This window comes from Chlorocebus sabaeus, chromosome 1 (genome assembly GCF_047675955.1).
Source record: "Chlorocebus sabaeus isolate Y175 chromosome 1, mChlSab1.0.hap1, whole genome shotgun sequence".
NCBI classification, from domain to species: Eukaryota; Metazoa; Chordata; class Mammalia; order Primates; family Cercopithecidae; genus Chlorocebus; species Chlorocebus sabaeus.
The window spans coordinates 120,455,501-120,473,607 of record NC_132904.1 but is presented as its reverse complement, the minus strand read 5'-3'; the positions used below and the strand labels follow the sequence as shown (position 1 = coordinate 120,473,607).

The 18,107-nt window shown below is 43.3% G+C and overlaps 1 protein-coding gene across 1 annotated transcript; it reads right to left on the bottom strand.

Annotated features, from left to right (window-relative positions):
• Positions 1 to 707: 707 nt before the first annotated feature.
• PANX3 (pannexin 3) lies at positions 708 to 9,821 on the bottom strand. Its single transcript, XM_008021335.3, has 4 exons — positions 9,641 to 9,821; positions 8,280 to 8,422; positions 3,923 to 4,137; positions 708 to 2,059 (listed from the first exon to the last, which is right to left on the bottom strand). Exons 1-4 carry the CDS (start codon positions 9,819 to 9,821, stop codon positions 1,420 to 1,422), a joined length of 1,179 nt encoding a protein of 392 aa, XP_008019526.3. The 3' UTR covers positions 708 to 1,419.
• Positions 9,822 to 18,107: the final 8,286 nt, after the last annotated feature.

The following is an 18,107-nucleotide window of genomic DNA, read 5'->3' as shown; positions in this document are numbered from 1 at the left end:
AGAAGAATCTTTAGGGTGCGGTATTGGTGAATGACCCAGGCTGGATGGCAGAAGGCTTGCATCTTCTTCCAGCGATGCCAATAACTAGTTCAGTAACTCTGTAGTTTTCTTCTCTCGGAACTAAACATAGTCTTTAGATTGTAAACTTTATAATAGTGGAGGTGAATGGGATTTCTGCCTTGTAAAGTACTCTACTGATATATAATGACTGTTATATGTTCAAAATGTAGACCTTTTTTTTTTTTTTTTTTTTTTTGAGACGGAGTCTGGCCCTGCTGCCCAGGCTGGAGTGCAGTGGCGCGATCTCGGCTCACTTCAACCTCTGACTCGCGGGTTGAAGTGGTTCTCCTGCCTCAGCCTCCCGAGTAGCTGGGATTACAGGCGCCCGCCAACACACCCAGCTAATTTTTGTGTCTTTAGTAGAGATGTGGTTTTACGATGTTGGGCAGGCTGGTGTCAAACTCCTGACCTCAGGTAATCTGCCCGCCTTGGATTACAGGGTGAGCCACAGCGCCTGGCCGAAAATACTGACTTTTAGAGTTGTGGAAATTCAGGAAATATGTTACATAGTTAAAACAATAAGTTCATTGAACTACTGGAGAAAAATCTAACACTATAGTAAGTAATATGTAGTCAGAATAAAAAACTGGTTCAGAACTGATGACCCAGGTACTTAATTTCTGAAAACAGTAAAAACAGTGACAGGGTCTTGGCAAAATCGTTTTAATACAGACGAAAGCTTATGGAATTCTTGTTTTGATCGTATATATTGTAAAGTGCTCTTGTTTGACCTGAGTGAGTTTTTAATAGAGCAGCTCTTCAGGGTGCCAGTGTTTCACAAACATACTTAAGGCAGCCATATATATTCAGTTTTGGAAAATACCAGGATTATTTTTAGCGCTTAAAAAACCCACACTAATGCCTTTGGTAATATAGACTGGTTCTTTACCTTGGAACTTGAAAGTAGTGCCAGAAATAGGAAAAGACTTTTCTTTCCTTTTTTTTTAACTCTTGTTTGCTAATTGCCTGATTTATTTGCTGTTGTGCTGTATTTTGTCCTTGCAGGCTTTGGGGTCTGGACTTTATTTGTATTATTTATTTTCATATACATGTATCACATCTAGTGGGAAGAAAAGTGCTATCCTTTGTCCTAGTTTGCAGGCTGTTTTGGCCAATGGACTTCAGTGGGATTTGCATGAAGATATTTTTTGTTTCTTCTTCACATTTATTTCCATGTCTTGATTATGTCTTCTCACTTTTAGGATAACATGATAAAAGATATATGATTCAGTTAAGTTCAAGCTTAGCAATTTTAAAGTGTGTATTTTTTTTGTGTGTGTGTATATGTGTATTAGTGTGCATGTCTTATGAGGAAGGAGAGAGACTTTCCACAAAATTTCTGGCTCCATGGTTTCTTAACTATGGGTGTTCATCACATGCCGGGTTGGTGAGATGTTTGGGTTTTGAGGGTTCTAAGCCAGCCAATAAAGTCATAAAATCAACTACTGTGTCAATATTGTGCTTCTGGGTGGTCGTATCCTTTAACACACATAAGACACTCAGCCAGCTAAAAGAGATGAGCTCAGAGATGTTAGCTCGGAGAAAAAGAAGGATCACATTGAGGTCATTGATGGGACATCCTAGCATCTTTCTGCTGAGGAGATCAAAAGCTGGGAGCATCTCATAGACAGATAAGAGTCGTTTGTCCCACCGACATAGCCGTGCGAGGTTGTATATGATCACTGGAACCAATACGGTGTATATTGCTACACTGGAGAGGCTAACAATCCGGAAAATGGACAGCGATGTCAGCCTGCACGTGATGAGGCTGGGGACATGGGTCTCATCACTTAGCAGCCCTGTCTTGATGGAGCAGCTGAATTCTTCCTGGAAGAAGACATCCAGATGGAAATGACCAAGGTATAGGTAAGTTGCGGAGGTGAAGAGGAGCAAGAGGGAGTTCCTCAGGAGGTAGGTAGCCACTAGTGAATGTGAACGCTGCTTACATGCCAGGTACCGCTCTAGCAAAGGGAATTCAAAGTATCGTTCTTTCCGAGCCCTGGGCAGTGGAAGAAAGGAGGCAAGGTTAGCAGTGACCGTTTAGAACCATACTCCAAGAGAGGCATGTGACAAAGTAACAGATCTGTTTTCAACATGGCATTCTTGGCTCCCATGAAAATCTGCCTTCCCGGAGCATAACCATCCTTCTCCCCAAAACAGGGACATATGAGTGTATCTTGATTCTCTAGGTACTGACTGCCATGTGAAAAACCCAGTGAATGATCAGAGAGTAATGATTTATTACACTGGATTTCTGCCATGTGAAAAACCCAGTGAATGATCAGTGAGTAATGATTTATTACACTGGATTTCTGCCAAGAAAGGCAGACTAAAGTTCTAAGCTGAAGTAGAATCTTTAGGTAGCAATAGGCTTATGAAATTAGCACTGAATTGGGGGTCTAGCTGAGTGCATTCTGGGCCGGGCATGGTGGCTCTTGCCTTTAATCCTAGCACTTTGGGAGGCCGAGGTGGAAGGGTCCCATAAGCCCAGGAGTTTGAGACCACCCTGGGAAACATAGCGAGACCTCATCTCTATGAAAAAATACAAAAATTAGCTGGGTGTAGTAGTGTACACCTATGGTCCCAGCTACTTGGGAGGCTGAGGAGGGAGGATTGCTTGTGTCCAGGAGATTGAGGCTGCAAGAAGCCAGGATTGTGCCACTGCACTCCAGCCTGGGCAACAGAGTGAGACCCTGTCTCCCCCACCAAAAAAAAGAAAAAAAAAAAAAAAAAGAAAAGTACATTCTGGTTCTTGGCCTGTGTACTCTGTGTATGATCTTTGGGCCAATTCATTCATCTCATGTAAATAATTTGGCTCACAAATGTTTGTTGAGAGCTGTGGTGTTCAGGTACATGTAAGCCAGTCTGTGCTCTGAAGAAGCCTAGAGCCTGGCTTGTGGGGAAGGGGCAGATCAGACATGCAAATATGGAATAAAAACAGCACTTGGTTTGTTGCTAAAATAGTGGACACAAACCACAATGGCTGTAAAAGTTAGGAGAGGTAGGTAACAGTGTGGCCTTCAATGTTCAGAAACCTTTATGGAAAATATTGGCTGAAATCTGGGCTTCAAAAAATAGGATTTGTTTTCCAAAGATAGAGCATGTGCATAAATATGGAACAATATGATTCATATGTTAGTGCAATTGTCCCCTTGGGCCATCTAGCCTGGCCACTCTCTGTAAAACTACACCACTCTCCATTCCTCCAGCTTCCTTCTGCCCCCACTTTACTTTTTCTTTTCTTCATACCACTTATTATCTCAGAACATAGATTGCACTCCCATGTTCTATTTGTCTGTTTCCTTAATAGAATCTAAGCCCCACATGGATAGGTACAGCTTTGTCTCTCCTGCCCCCATCCCCCAACACATACACGTGAATGTGTCAGGAGCACCCAGGACAGCGCCTGTATGCAGGTGGAGGAATAATTACCTAGATAAATGATTTGTTCAGGGGAAAAGGAGGAGGCTGCCTGGGTGCAGTGGAAGGTTTCTGTCACCTGGCAGTTAGAAGTTTGAAAAAGTAGTTGGTGACAGTGTGTTGAGGGCCTTGCACACATATCTGGGAAAGTTTGAGTATTTTTTGGTAGGCATGAAGGGAGCTATTTAAGGTTTCGAAAGGGAGTAGGGTATGAAAGTGGAATTCTAGAGAGATGAATCCCTTTCTGGGCTCAGTGTACACTACAGGAAGAGTCCTTTCTCTCTCCCTTTACAGAAACAATAGAAAGTTAATGAGATGATGTGTTAAGCACTTTGCCCTCTTGAGAGGAATGGCATGGAAGATCATTTAAAGATGACTACGCAAAGATATCATTTAAATTCTTGACTGAATTTCTCAGAAAAAGGTGGTAGAGACAACTCACTTCTCCAACTCATCCCAGAACACATAGGGGTCAGAGCTCTTCTGCCGGATCTTCAGCATGTGCTGCACCAGGCGGATGGAGCGATTATAGGATTTGTCCAGTTCGCTGATGATGAACAGCAGATCGGAGCTGAGGGCTGGCACAGCTGCATACTGCCACAGCAGCACCGGCAGGTACATGAGCAAGGCCAGGGCCAGCAGGGAGTAGGGGAGGGCCTGCAGGGCGAGAGCAGCTGAGGAGGGAGGCCGGGGCTGCCGAGACTCTGAGTGACAGCGCTGAGTGAAGGGCTCTCCTTTCCCCTGTTCCTGCCTCAGCAGGGGAAGGCTGTGTGGGGAATGGGCTAGCCCAGGCCCAGCCCCCGAGGCACCCTACTGACCTGGCTGAGTATAGGGAGGCCTGCTTGAGAAGGAATGTGCACCTTCATGCTCCCCTGGTTCGCTTTTCTGATCCAGGGTCTGTGTGGGTTCCCAGGGAGAAGAGAGAGTGAGAAAAGAGAGAGGAAGGGAGGGGAGGGGAGGGCAAGGGAGGGGAGGGGAGAAGAGAAGAGGAGAGGAGAGAGAAAAGGAGAGAGAGAGTGATCTGCCTACCTCCCTCAAAGTGGTCTGTGCAGCTAGCTAGCCAGGGATCGCGGCCAGCAGAGGCCGTGTCGTCCTAAGGGAGAGAAAATCCCATTTCCTCCCTGTCGCCTTCCTGGACTTGTCTGATGCACAGTGGTCTTTTCCAATTTTTGGATTCTTGGTAATGCCAAACTACACCATCAGACACTGTCTTGGGATTCTTTGGGGGCTCTTTCAGCTATGTAAATCTATAAGCTGACTTTCACGAATTCATAAGCCTTGTCTCCTCAATGACTGCATCGTTAGCTACCTGCAATAAGGGACTGATACGGGTTGAATTGTGTCCATGTCCTCCCTCCATTCATACATTGAAGTCTTAATTCTTGGTACCTCAGAATGAAACCTTATTTGGAAATGGGGTTGTTGTGGATGCAATTAGTTAATTTAAAATGAGGTCATACTGGAATAGGGTGGACCTCAAATTCATTATGATTGATGTTCTTTTTTTTTTTTTTTTTTTTTTTAATGCCAGGTAAAGAAGCAGACATGCACACAGGGAGACTGCCCAGGGCACTGTATCTACAAGCTAAGGAGTGGGACCTGGCAGACCTTTCCCTCGCAGCCCTCAGAGGAGCCAATACAGATGGCACCTTGATCTTGGACTTCCGGTCTCCAGAACCCTGAGATGATAATTTTGATTGTCGAAGCCACCCAGTTGGTGGTGCTTTGTTTCAGCAGCCCTAGCAAATTAACACAGGGACTTTTCCTTAGGTTTCCTCGTCATACTTACCACACCTAGCAGGGTTGGGCCCTGTAAAGTAAAATCTCTACTTGTAAATATTTTCATTTATTTATTTATTTATTTAATGTATTTTTTGAGATGGAGTCTCGCTCTGTTGCCCAGGCTGGAGTGCAGTGGTGGAATCTCAGCTCACTGCAACCTCCGCCTCCTGGGTTCAAGCCATTCTCCTGCCTCAGCCTCCTGAGTAGCTGGGATTATAGGTGCTCACTACCACACCCGGCTAATTTTTGTGTTTTTAGTAGAGACGGGGTTTCACCATGTTGGCCAGGCTGGTCTTGAATTCCTGACCTCAAGTGATCCGCCTGCCTCGGCCTCCTAAAGTGCTCTGATTACAGACGTGAGCCACCACGTCCAGCCTGTAAATATTTTTTAAAGCTACAGTTTTGCTACGTGCTTGACATGCGTTACTTTATTTGATCTTCACAAGGATGTCATCAGGTAGATACAATTTAGTATCTCTATTTTACAGATAAGACACCAAAGCATGAAAAGATTAAGTAACCTGTGCAGGGTTGTACATCAAGTAGGTAGGAGAGCCAGGATTTGGAACTATAGGCTGTCTGATTCTGGAGCTTATTCCCTAAATGACTACTTCACTTACAGCTTCTCCTGAACCAGGGATGGTTTGTTATTTCAGAAGAGAGTTTGAAGAAAAAGAGGGAGGATACATAATTGATTGCATCTGGGTAGAAAAGAAAGGTGTGGGGTCGGGCGTGGTAGCTCATGCCTGTAATCCCAGCACTTTGGAAGGCCAAGGCAGTTGGATCATGAGGTCAAGAGATCGAGATCATCCTGACTAACAGGTGAAACTCCATCTCTACTAAAAATACAAAAATTAGCTGGGCGTGGTGGTGGGTGCCTGTAGTCCCAGCTATTCAGGAGGCTGAGCAGGAGAATCACTTGAATCTGGGAGGTAGAGCTTGCAGTGAGCCTAGATTGTTCCACTGCACTCCAGCCTGGTAACACAGCGAGACTCTGTCTCAAAAAAAAAAAAAAAGAAAAAAAAAAGAAAAGAAAAGGTGTGTGTTTGTGTTTTCTGAATTAAACAGGAAAGTTATGTTAGGAAAAGCACACCAGGTTCTAGAGAAAACTAGAACGTTTTTGCTGCTAAGAAAGGGCAAAAAGAAACGCCTGTAATCCCAGCACTTTGGGAGGCCAAGGCGGGCGGATCACAAGGCCAGGAGTTCGAGACCAGCCTGACCAACATGATGAAATGCTGTCTCTACTAAAAATACAAAAATTAGCCAGGCGTGGTGGTGGGCACCTGTAGTCCCAGCTACTTGGGAGGCTGAGGCAGGAGAATCGCTTAAACCTGGGAGGTGGAGGTTGCAGTGAGCTGAGATCGCGCCATTGCACTCCTGCCTGGGGGATAAGAGCCAGACTCCGTCTCTGGAAAAAAAAAAAAAAAAGCGGGGGCGTTTCTTGAAAATGAACCCTTCCTTCATACTAGAGATTCTTTTGCAGTAGGTAACAGAAGTGGAGCCTGAGAATTTGGGTTTAAAGGACTTCCTGGTGGCCAGGTGCTGTGACTCATGCCTACAATCCCAGCACTTTGGGAGGCTGAGGCAGGCGGATCACCTGAGGTCAGAAGTTTGAGAGCAACCTGGACAACATGGTGAAACCCCATCTCTATTAAAAATACAAAAATCAGCTAGGCATGGTGGCGGGCACCTGTAATCCCAGCTACTCAGGAGGCTGAGACAGGAGAATCGCTTGAACCGGGAAGGCAGAGATTACAGTGAGCCGAGATCGCACCATTGCACTCCAGCCTAGGTGACAAGCACAAACAACTCCATCTCAAAAAACAAAAAACAAAAAAAAAAAAAAGAAAAAAGAAAAAAGAAACAGAAAAGCTTTCTGGTGATCTTGATTATCAGGCAATTTGACCCTTTTCTTATATGTGAATTCCTGTACCATAGAACTTTTTTTTTTTTTTTTTTTAACCATCTAGATCCTTCCTGAACTTCCAGTAACAGAAATCTCATTAACTCTTTCCATTAAGTCTCTGGTTTTGTCTCAGTCCCAGAACTGTGGCAATTTGACAGCTTGTAAGCTGTCATGCCTGGAAAATGCTATACGTGTCTTCTGACTAAACCTCATGAATCACGCATACATGTTACCATTGCCTCTTCCTAAAACCCTGCTAGGATGACAATGAGACATAAAAGAAGACATATTTTTATAAGGTCAAAGAGAACAGGAGAGGAGACAAGGGAACCCAATATTGAAAACTGGAAAGCAGTTGCAAGATAGAAGACACCAGCTCACGGGGAGGATGGGGAGAGGAGGCAGGGACAGGCAGGCTGTTGTCACCACAGAACCAGGAGTCGGAGACACCAGGTCCTTCTGAAAACAAGAGTGCAGGAGGGGCTGAAAACAGGGAACTTGCTGGAAAAATCTGTGTGAGAAACAGCCTACAGATCCTTTCTGTAATGTGAGGCAGTCAAGCGGCTGCTCTTTCCCTCCCCTAACAGGCTTGATGGTTACTCTCTGGAGAGATTAAACCAGATTAAACCCTGCTCTTGGGTCCATGGAGGCAGGGGAGCCATGCTGGGACGGGGGGAGCAGCTGAGTGAAGTCTGAGTGGTGAGACCCACAGCCAAGTTCCTAGAGGATTGGTAGGCAGGCTTAATTCCAACGGCACCCCGCCCTTCCCCACAAATTAAGGTCTGAATGACTCCTCTAGGAGGAAACTGATGAGCCCAGGAAAAAGGACTACAGAGTCAATATTCCAGAAACTAATGAAATAGACCAAAGGGATCACCTTAAACCAAAGTCTACCTGTTTATGTGCCTCACCCTTAGGCACAAAGCTTCCAATTAGATACAAGTGGGTCACCAAAGATCACCAGATTCAGAGAATGCCTGAAACATGAAAGCAAGTGACTAAAATAAATGGGTTAGGGGTGGTGGGGATAGAGGCAAGAAGGAGTACAATGAAGTGGTTCTGCCCTACTCCACTCAACCGTGAAGCTGGCCTTACAGAGAGTTTGCTTTACCTTGTGGGGCCAGAGAGATTTCATCTTGTCCTGACCAGGCCCGTCCTGCTCATGGTGAACCAGTGAGTCCCAGCAGGAGCTGTCCACGTAGGCTGCCTGCCAGATGCTGAAGTTACTGGGAGAGAAGCAACTGATCGGAGACCCTGCAACAGGAACACAGTTTTGAGGCCGCCTGAGTTGGAGTGGAGGAGTGGGGACTCAGGGGCAATCATCTAACTCTTCCTGTTTCTGTTTCTGGCAGGGACTGTCTTCTTCCCACACCTTAGTTTTCTGGGTTGAGCACTGCCATGTCACAGTAGGACAGGGCACTCCTGGACGCATCCCACTGTATGGCCAGGGCTTGCCAGTGCTGACTCAGCCTTTTGGGTCTGGCGGTTCTTTGCTCTCAGAGTACCCCCTGGGCTTTTTGTGCTCCTGTAGTCTGGTACCAGAAGGCTTGTGGTTTGATGGTGATGTCTCTTTCCTGAAATAACTGACATCCTTTAGGCTCTGAAATGTTGAGGATTGATTGCCTGGGCTTCTGAGCCTAAATGAAGAGAAAGGGTGGGCAAATTAAGCCGGAAGGAAAGTGGGCTTGGAGGAGAGTTCCTGCTTCTTTGTTTTCATGTCAGTCTGCAGAAAGAGGCAGAAGTGGGAGCCATTTCTTCTCCCCTGGTTGTGGATGAATGAAGAGGTGGTGGGAGGCTGGCACACCTGTTTGGGAAATGTAGTAAGCTAATGGCATTGCTGGAAAGGAATGCCAGAAAGAAGTCTCAGTTCTCAGGAAGTCCACGTTCTCTTTAACAAAAGTGGCGGATTTGCTGAGTGAATCCAGCACCTGAAACCCTAGATGTATGTGTATGCTAATATCTGTGTGTGTGGCTCGGGTTCGTAGACAGGAAGCAATGGGTTTATCCAGCATCTCCAATGTGCCTGGCTCTCAGGCACTTAATACATATTCTCAAGTCAATAACCCTGGAGTTGGGGGGTTGGGGTGGGAAGAGGGCCCAGAGCAAATAAGAGACTTGGCCCAGCTAAGATGAAGAGGTCTAAGGTCCTAAAAACATTACCAGGGGTGTCAACTTCTTTCATTCATAATGAAAACCAAAATAAAGGTTTGATCATTTGAAATGACATAAAATATATGAATATTAAAATTACAACTTTTTTTTAACTGTAACATTTTGCAGATGACTTTCAAAATATTTTGGTGCCTCTGCTTTGCTGGTCTGAACTCATGCATCATCTGCCTTTTGGATAATCCAGCCCAGCCCAAAGCCATGGAATCCCATCACTGTGCGCACCATCTCACTTCAGAGCCCATGCAGAGAGTGACATGAAGGGGAGTCTCTCTTGCGCACTGGGTCTTGGAAGCAACTTACCAGAGGAGAACTCCTGGGCGAATGCCAGGGACATCAGCAACAAGGGGGAGCCCACAGCTACGAACTTGACTATCCGGTCCAGGGGCAGTTCCAGGCGCAGTCCTTTGAGGCGGGGGCCCCTGCGGTCAGGCAGCAGGGCATCCGAAAGCATGTACTCTGCAGCTGTGTGTGCAAGTGACATGATGCTGCTGAGCTTGGGAGTGCCGAGGTGGCAGGAGGGGTCCTGGGATAGTGGAATGAAGAGATGGCAGCTTCAGGCAGCTGGCTTTGAGCAGACAGTGCCTGCTGCCCCAGCCTTATGGATATCTATGCTGGGAGCAGGCGATGGTTCTCTAAATAACTGCCCAGGCCTTGAGCCAGGCCCTGCTAATTAGAGGGAGGCACAGCCTTAGCGGGTCCTTGCTGGAGGAGGGTCGGGCCTCACCTGGGGCTGGTGCCATACTGTTGTCTGGATTATCCTAGAGCAGATGGAGTTCTGTGGCTTTATGCTGCCCTGTCATTAATAAAGTATTTTCAGCGGGGCGGTGGAGAGAAGGAGGGCTGTGGAACCAAGCCCCCCCCCCCCATGTAATTGGTGTGGAATTTGGAGGAGGATTGCTTAAATGTTTTGAAGGCACTCATTTTGTGGTTTGGGGTGGGAGTCGAGCCCCCGCGACCCGGCTGGGATTGCTACCCTACACAGTAGTCTTTGTCCCAGTGATGGTTTTCGCTCTGGGCCCAGACTCTTTCCCAGAAACTTTTCTGTGTTTGGTGTTAGATTTCCTTCCCTGACTCTGGTCTTTTTTCCAGAATGTTTCAACGACATATTTACAATTTCCAATTCCTTTTTAGCCCATGGGTTCTTTACAAAGCTAGGGGATGCATGGCAGTGTTGAGTCATGGAAGGAGCATAACCTTTGAAATTTGGAGGGAAAACTCCTCCACTGTAGACCTAGGAGTACCCAGGTTTTAACTGTGTGACTTCAGGCCAGTCACTTTTAGCTCAGTTTTCCCATCTCTCAAATGGTAGTATGTAACAAGCTTACAAGATTGGGGGGATTGATTAAGAGTATTGTTTGTGAAGGTGCTTTGTAAACTGGAAAGTGTAGCAGAAGTGTCAGCTCTTATTTCAATTTGGTGGGGGTGGGTGAGTGGAGAATAGGGCACTCTTGTCTCTAGTGTTGCCCTTAAACTGGCAATAGAGGCTCTTAACTTTATCCTCTTTGGTTGTGTCCTTCTCATCAGGCAACAAGTACATGGGCCCAAACGAATGTGTCCATTCAGAGTGTGTGCAGCCAGCTAGAAACCACTCTGTAAGGCTCTGCCCAAATGGCCCCAGCCTACTTCCCAGACCTGTATGGGCCTTTTTTTCAGGGGTAACCTCCCAAGGGAAGATTGTGCTGCTGGTGTGCACATCTAGGCCCAAGGAATGGCTGGCTGTCAGGGTTTGGATGCAATTTATAAGTCTTGGGGTGTCCACACGTGCAATTGTGAGGTTTTTTGCAATGTGGGCGTTAGCTGGGTTGGGAAGAGAAGATTGGGCCAGGGACCTGGGAGAGTCTGAGGATTCTAAATTTGAACCTGGCATTCCTGATCATTATGAAGCTGGGGTGTGTGTGTCTATATATGTCAAGCAAGGATAACATATTTTATTCAACAGTTTGTTACCTTGTTTTATAACTTTTAATATTTTAGATATATGGTATGTGGACCTCTATTTGAACTTTTTTTTCCTAGGCCACAAATGTTTGGGCTGGGCTTACCTCTCTCCCACCCCACAGGCTAGAGGCCCATTTGGATTCAGAGCTGCCCTGCGTGTGCTAACTGGATCGTATGAGTCATGGGGCAGCAGGAGGGATCCTTTATTTCTCTTCCCCATTTCCCTCCCCACACCACATTTCTGTATCTTTGAATTAGCCATGTTTTTGCCAAATGTTTATTATTAGTTTGTATGCATGTATGTCCTTTTACTTTTTAAAAATACATTTTTATTGAGAAATAATATACACACCTTAATACTGTGTCTAGCGTACACTACTTGTGTGATGGGTGCACTAAAATCTCAGACTTCTCCGCTATACAATTTGTCCATGTAACCAAAAATGATTTGTACCCCAAAAGCAACTGAAATAAAAAATTTAAAAAACCAAAAACCAGAGAAAAATTCATATACCATAAGGATGCAGTTTAATAAATATTCATCTGACCAAGAAACAGAACATTACGAGCACCCCGGAAACCACCTCTGTGCTCCTTTCTTCTAGCTTTTCCAAACGGTAAACATTATATACACTTCTAATTGATTAGTTTTGCCTTTTTATACGTTATGTAAATGGAATCATGTGCATGTGTTTATGTGTCTGGATTCTCTGCTCAGCGTATTTTTGAGATTCGCCATGTTGTTGTATGTACCAGAAATGCATTTCTTCTGTGTAGATATATAACAATTTGTTTATCCATTCCTAAGCTGACAGATATTTGGGTTTTCAGATTCTGGATGTTAGAAGATACTGTTGCTGTGAACATTCTAATATGTGTCTCCTGGTGAATACATGTATGCATTTATGCTGGGTACGTACTGAGGGGTGGAATTGCTAGGTCGTAATGCTATGCATATGTTTATCTCTATAGTTTTTCAAGAGGTTGTATCAGTTTACACTTTCACCAACAGCTTATGAAAATCCTAGTTGCTGCACATCCTTGACATTACACCTTTGGAATTAAAAAATTATTAAAGCCATTTTGGAAGGTGTGTAGTAGTAGTACACTGTGGTTTTAACTTGAATATCTCTGTCGACTAATGCAGTTGGCTACTTTGACCGTTTGGATATTTTCTTTTGTGAGTGTATGTTTGAGTCTTTTGCCTTCTTTAATGTTGGGTTGTCTATCTTTTGCTTATTGATTTGTAGTACTTTTTCAAATATTCTGGATATGAAACCATTGCTAGCAACATGTTTTATTTATATCTTCTTCCACTCCACTGGTTGCCTTTTCATTCTCTTAATGGTGTCTTTTGATGACCAGAAGTTCTAATTTTAATACAGTCCATGTATTATTTTTTTTTCTATGGATAGTGCTATATGTATTCTGTTTAACGAACCATTGGTTATTAATTACGATGCCTTGAAAAATGTTTCTGACGTCTTCTCCAAAATATTTTTGTGTTATGTTTCTCATTTGAGTCTGCAGTTCATCTGTAATTTTTTGTAACGTGGTATGAGATAGAGATCAAGAAATATTATTTTCCATATGGCTATCCAACTGACTCAGCACCATTTATTGTAAGACCAGTCTTTTCTCATTGCAGTGCAGTGTTGTCATGGTCATAAATCAGGTGACTCTGTTCCAGCTGACAATTTGTCTTTTTTTTTTTTTTTTCTCCACACTACACTATCTTAGCTAGTACAGCTTTATAACAGGTCTTGGCACCCGTAGTGTAGATCTTCCAGTTTTACTGTTCTTCCGGATTGCTCTGGTTATTTTTGATCTTTTGCATTTCTACATGAATTTTACAATCAGTTTTTGAATTTCAGCAGGAAAAAAACCCGCTAGAATTTTTCGATTGTGACTTTAATTTACAGTTTAATTTGGGAAACATTGCCCTCTTTATAGCATTTAGTTTTCAAATCTATGAACATGGTATATCCTTCCATTTGTTTAAGACTTCTTTCTGAAACTGGGCACGGTGACTCACACCTGTAATTCCAGCATTTTGGGAGGCCGAGGCAGGTGGATCACCTGAGGTCAGGAGTTCGAGACCAGCCTGGCCAACATGATTAAACTCCATCTCTACTAAAAATACAAAACATTAGCTGGATGTGGTGACAGGCACCTGTAATCCCAGCTACTTGGGAGGCTGAGGCAGAGGAATCGCTTGAACCCGGGAGGCGGAGGTTGCAGTGAGCTGAGATCATGCCACTGCACTCCCGCCTGGGCAGCAAGAGTGAAACTCTGTCTCAAAACAAACAAATAAATAAATAAATCATAAAGACTTCTTTCTGTGCATAGCAACTTTTGGTTTTAAGTGTGGGTGTTTTACACATCTATCGTTGGATTTATTCCTAGGTATTTGATGTTTCTTGATGCTATTGCTAACCATGTATTTTTTAGAAAATTTATTTTCTAATTGTTTGTTGCTCATATATGGAAATACAACTGATTTTTGTACACTGATCTTGTGTATGTCAATCTTATTGAATTCATTTATTGATTCTAATAGTTTGTAGATTAATTTAGATTTTTAAAAATCTATACAACCATATCATTTATGAAAAATCAGTTTTCTTTCTTTCTTTCTTTCTTTCTTTCTTTCTTTCTTTCTTTCTTTCTTTCTTTCTTTCTTTCTTTCTTTCTTCATCTTCATGCCTTTTATTTACTTTCTTGCCCTATTACACTGGTTAGGCCATCCAGTATAATATTGAATATGAGTAGTGATAATGGGTATCCCTGCCTTGTTCCTTCTCTCAGAGGGAAAGTTTTCAGTGTTATTATTGAGCAGGATGTTCATTGTAGGTTTTTTTCCTTTTTTTTTATTGGTAGGCATTCTTTTTCACATTAAGGAAGTTCTCCTTTATTCCTAGCTTGCTAAGTGTGTTTGATATGAATGAATATTGCATTTTTAAAAATATGTTTCTTGCATACTTTGAGATGCTCATATGATTTTTAACTTTATGTGTATTATTGTGATGAAATATATTGATCGATTTTTGAATGTTAAATTACTCTTGCATCTGTGAAGTAAATCTCACTTGGTTTCAGTTTGCTAATATTTTGTTAAGGATTTTTACATTTCTATTTAAAAAGGAGAAAGAACTTGATTTAATTTTCCCTCTTAATAAGGTCTTTGGCAGGTTATGCTGGCCATACCAAGAGTTAGGAAGTCTTTCTACTTTATCTGCTTCCTCTTGTAAGAGTTTGTGCAATATTGGTATTATTTCTTCACTAAATATTTGGAAGAATTTGCAGGTGAAACCATCCAGTCTTGGGATTTTCTTTGTGTGGAGTTTTAGTAATGGATTTAATTTCCTTAGTCAATATTTGACTGTTCAGATTTTCTTTTTTTAACTTTTACTTTATTTTATTTTTTTTTGATATGATATAGGAAGTCTCACTCTGTTGCCCAGGCTGGAGTGCAATGGCGCGATCTCGGCTCACTGCAACCTCAGCCTCCCAGGTTCAAGTGATTCTCCCACCTCGGCTTCTGGAGTAGCTGGATTATAGGCGTGTACCACCATGCCCAGCTAAGTTTTGTGTTTTTAGTAGAGATGGGGTTTCACCATGTTGGCCAGGCTGGTCTGGAACTCCTGACCTCAGGTGATCCCCCTGCCTCAGCCTCCCAAAGTGCTGGGATTACGGGCGTGAGCCACCACGCCCGGCCTGATTAATCAAATTTTCTAGTTTCTCTTATCACAGCTTAAATGCACTAGTTTTTTATTGTTGCATAAAAGATTACCCCAAAATGTAGGGATTAAAACAAAAAAAGTTATTATCTCAAATATTGTATAGATCAGAAATTTGGGAGGGGCTTAGCTAGGTTGTTCTGGCTCAGGGTCTAGTGAAGGTGTTGACTGGGGCTGCAGACATCTAAGGGCTTGACTAGCTGCAGGATCTGCTTCCATACTCACTGAGCGATTACTGGCTGGGAGTCTCAGTTTCTTGTTGAGTGTTAGCAGTAGACCTCAGTTCCTTACTGCATACGCCTCTCCTTAGGGTGACATGGGTGCTGGTTTTCCTAGAGCAGATGATCCTTGAGAGAAAGCAAACAGGAAGCGACAGTGCCTTGCATGACCTAATCTCGGAAGTTGCAACTGCTATTTCTGCTTTTTACTATTCACTAGAAGGAAGTCATTAAGTCCCCATACCCACAGAGAAAGGAATTAAGCTACACAGTTTAAACGAGTGTCAAAGAATTTGCGAACTATTTTAAACCATTATATTAATAAGTTAAAAATTTGAGAAAATTGTCCATTTTCCATTCGAACTGTCAAATTTGTTGGCATACTGGTAATCATAATATCCTCTTATATCAAATTGTATTACGTAATTTTATATATATAGCCAAGTTGAAAGAATTTTATAGTGAATGCTTGCAATCCTTAATTCTATCCTTAGCACTTCACATGGTTTGCTCTGTTATGCATCTATCCAGCCCCCGTGCACCCATTAATTAATCTTTTTTTGGATGAATTTCAGAGTAACTTGCAGACATTGATACTCTCTTCCGTAAACATTTCAGCATGCACATCAACTATACTTCAATGTTTATTTACAGGTTTTTGTTTGCTTGTTTGCTTTCTGAGACGGAGTTTTGCTCTTATTACCCAGGCTGGAGTGCAGTGGCGTGATCTCGGCTCACTGCAAGTTCTGCCTCCCGGGTTCAAGCGATTCTCCTGCTTCAGCCTCCCGAGGAGCTGGGATTACAGGCACCCGCCATTACGCCCAGCTAATTTTTGTATTTTTAGTAGGGACGGGGTTTCACCATGTTGGTAGGGGTGGTCTTGAACTCCTGACCTCAGGTAATTCACTCACCTTGGCCTCCCAAGGTGCTGGGATTACAGGCATGAGCCACCGCATCTGGCCTATTTACAGTTTTTTTAGAGGTAAAATTTACATACAATGAAATGAACAAAGTTGAGGTGTGTATACATGGAGTTTGACAAATACATACATCTGTGTAATTCACACCCCATTACAATTAGAACATTATCATCACTCCAGAAAATTCTGCTTGATTATTTTTTAAAGATCCTAGTTTTCTGGCAGAAATATCCATAACTTTCTTTTCTTTTTTTTTTTTTTTTTTGAGACAGAGTCTCACTCTGTCGCCCAGGCTGGAGTGCAGTGGCACGATCTTGGCTCACTGCAACTTCTGCCTCCCGGGTTCATGCCATTCTCCTGCCTCAGCCTCCCGAGTAGCTGGGATTACAGGCGCCTGCCACTACACCCAGCTAATTTTTTGTATTTTTGGTAGATATGGGGTTTCACCATGTTGGCCAGGCTGGTCTCGGACTCCTGACCTCCTGATTTACCTGCCTCGGCCTCCCAAAGTGCTGGAATTACAGGCGTGAGCCACTGCGCCCAGCCCATAACTTTTATCTATTTCATCCATCTTATATTTTCTTGATCTTGCTAATCAGAGTTATTTTAAAATTCCTATGGTTAACTCCAGAATCTGGGTAGTCTGTGGATCTGCTTTTACTGTCTACTTTCTGTCTTCTTTATTGGTCATATGGTCTCATCTCCTTGTATGTCTAGTAGTTTCACATTGTATGCTGAAGACTGTGTATACAAAACCATAAGAACCATACATGTTCCAGATGATGCTATCGTTCACTAAAGATGGCTCACTCTTCTATTAGGTAAATAGGGTGAGAAGGTGATTACAATTCTACCAGGAACTGAGCATTGTTAGGCCTGTGTTGGAATTTTAGTAAGGTTCTGTCTACGTTTAGTTTTCCCCGTTCCTAAGCTTGACCGTTCCGGGTTTTTGACTGAGAACCTGTTGGGTGTTTTAAGATTGAGAGGTTCTATCATCCTTTTTAGAAGATTGAGAGGTTCTATCTTTAGAAGATTCTATCTTTAGAAGTTCTATCTTTAGAAGATTGAGAGGTTCTATCATCCTCTTTAGAAGATTTCCATTTAGCACGTTAGCCTCCTACTGCTTCAAAATCTGGCAAATGTTAGACACTGGCTCAGTGAGTTTGGATCAGTGAGTTCAGTGCAGACCCCGTCACTGTGGAGGGTCTTTGTTTTCTAAGCATCACAGAGTGTAGCAGTTTTCACTTTGTATTTTAGAAACTTCTGTTCTAGTCTTCAGTCCACCTGACTCCAGTGCTCAGTCCATGTCCTCTGGGGAAAACTGGCCATGTGTGTGAAGTCCCTCAAGTTTCTGATTGTCACTCCATTTGGTAACAATCGTTAAAAGCTTTGATGGTTTATTTTTTTCCTCAACAGAGGCCCTTTGCTTGGGCAAAGTCTCCTAGAAACAGAAAGAACTTATTATCTTACTGCAAAATGGTTCTATCTCCTCTGGAATTTCAATTCATCTCATTCTCATTTCTTTCATAGCTTCCAGATATCCATAAAACATACCTTTTGTTATTAATACAGCTTTTTCTATTTGTTGCTCCAGGAGCATTCACCTGCCATACCATAACATATTGCACGTTACCTGAAAGTTTGCGCTTGGTAATTTTAATATACATAAGTGATATTCCATATTATATTTCGTTCTGTTTCTTATTTTTGAAACTCAGGCCGGGCGTGGTGGCTCACGCCTGTAATCCCAGCACTTTGGGTGGCCAAGGCGGGCAGATCACGAGGTCAGGAGATGGAGACCATCCTGGCTAACATGGTGAAACCCATCTGTACTAAAAATACAAAAAAACTAGCCGGGTATGGTGGTGGGCGCCTGTAGTCCCAGCTACTCGGGAGGCTGAGGCAGGAGAATGGTGTGAACCCAGGAGGCGGAGCTTGCAGTGAGCCGAGA

Bases quoted from the DNA above. Each gene is read 5' to 3' on its own strand.
- PANX3 (XM_008021335.3), bottom strand. From the start codon at position 9,821: ATGTCACTTGCACACACAGCTGCAGAGTACATGCTTTCGGATGCCCTG. The intron at 8,423-9,640 runs GTAAGTTGCTTC...TTCCTGTTGCAG, and splicing joins CGCCCAGGAGTTCTCCTCTG to GGTCTCCGATCAGTTGCTTC. The intron at 4,138-8,279 runs GTAAAGCAAACT...CTCGCCCTGCAG, and splicing joins AATCTCTCTGGCCCCACAAG to GCCCTCCCCTACTCCCTGCT.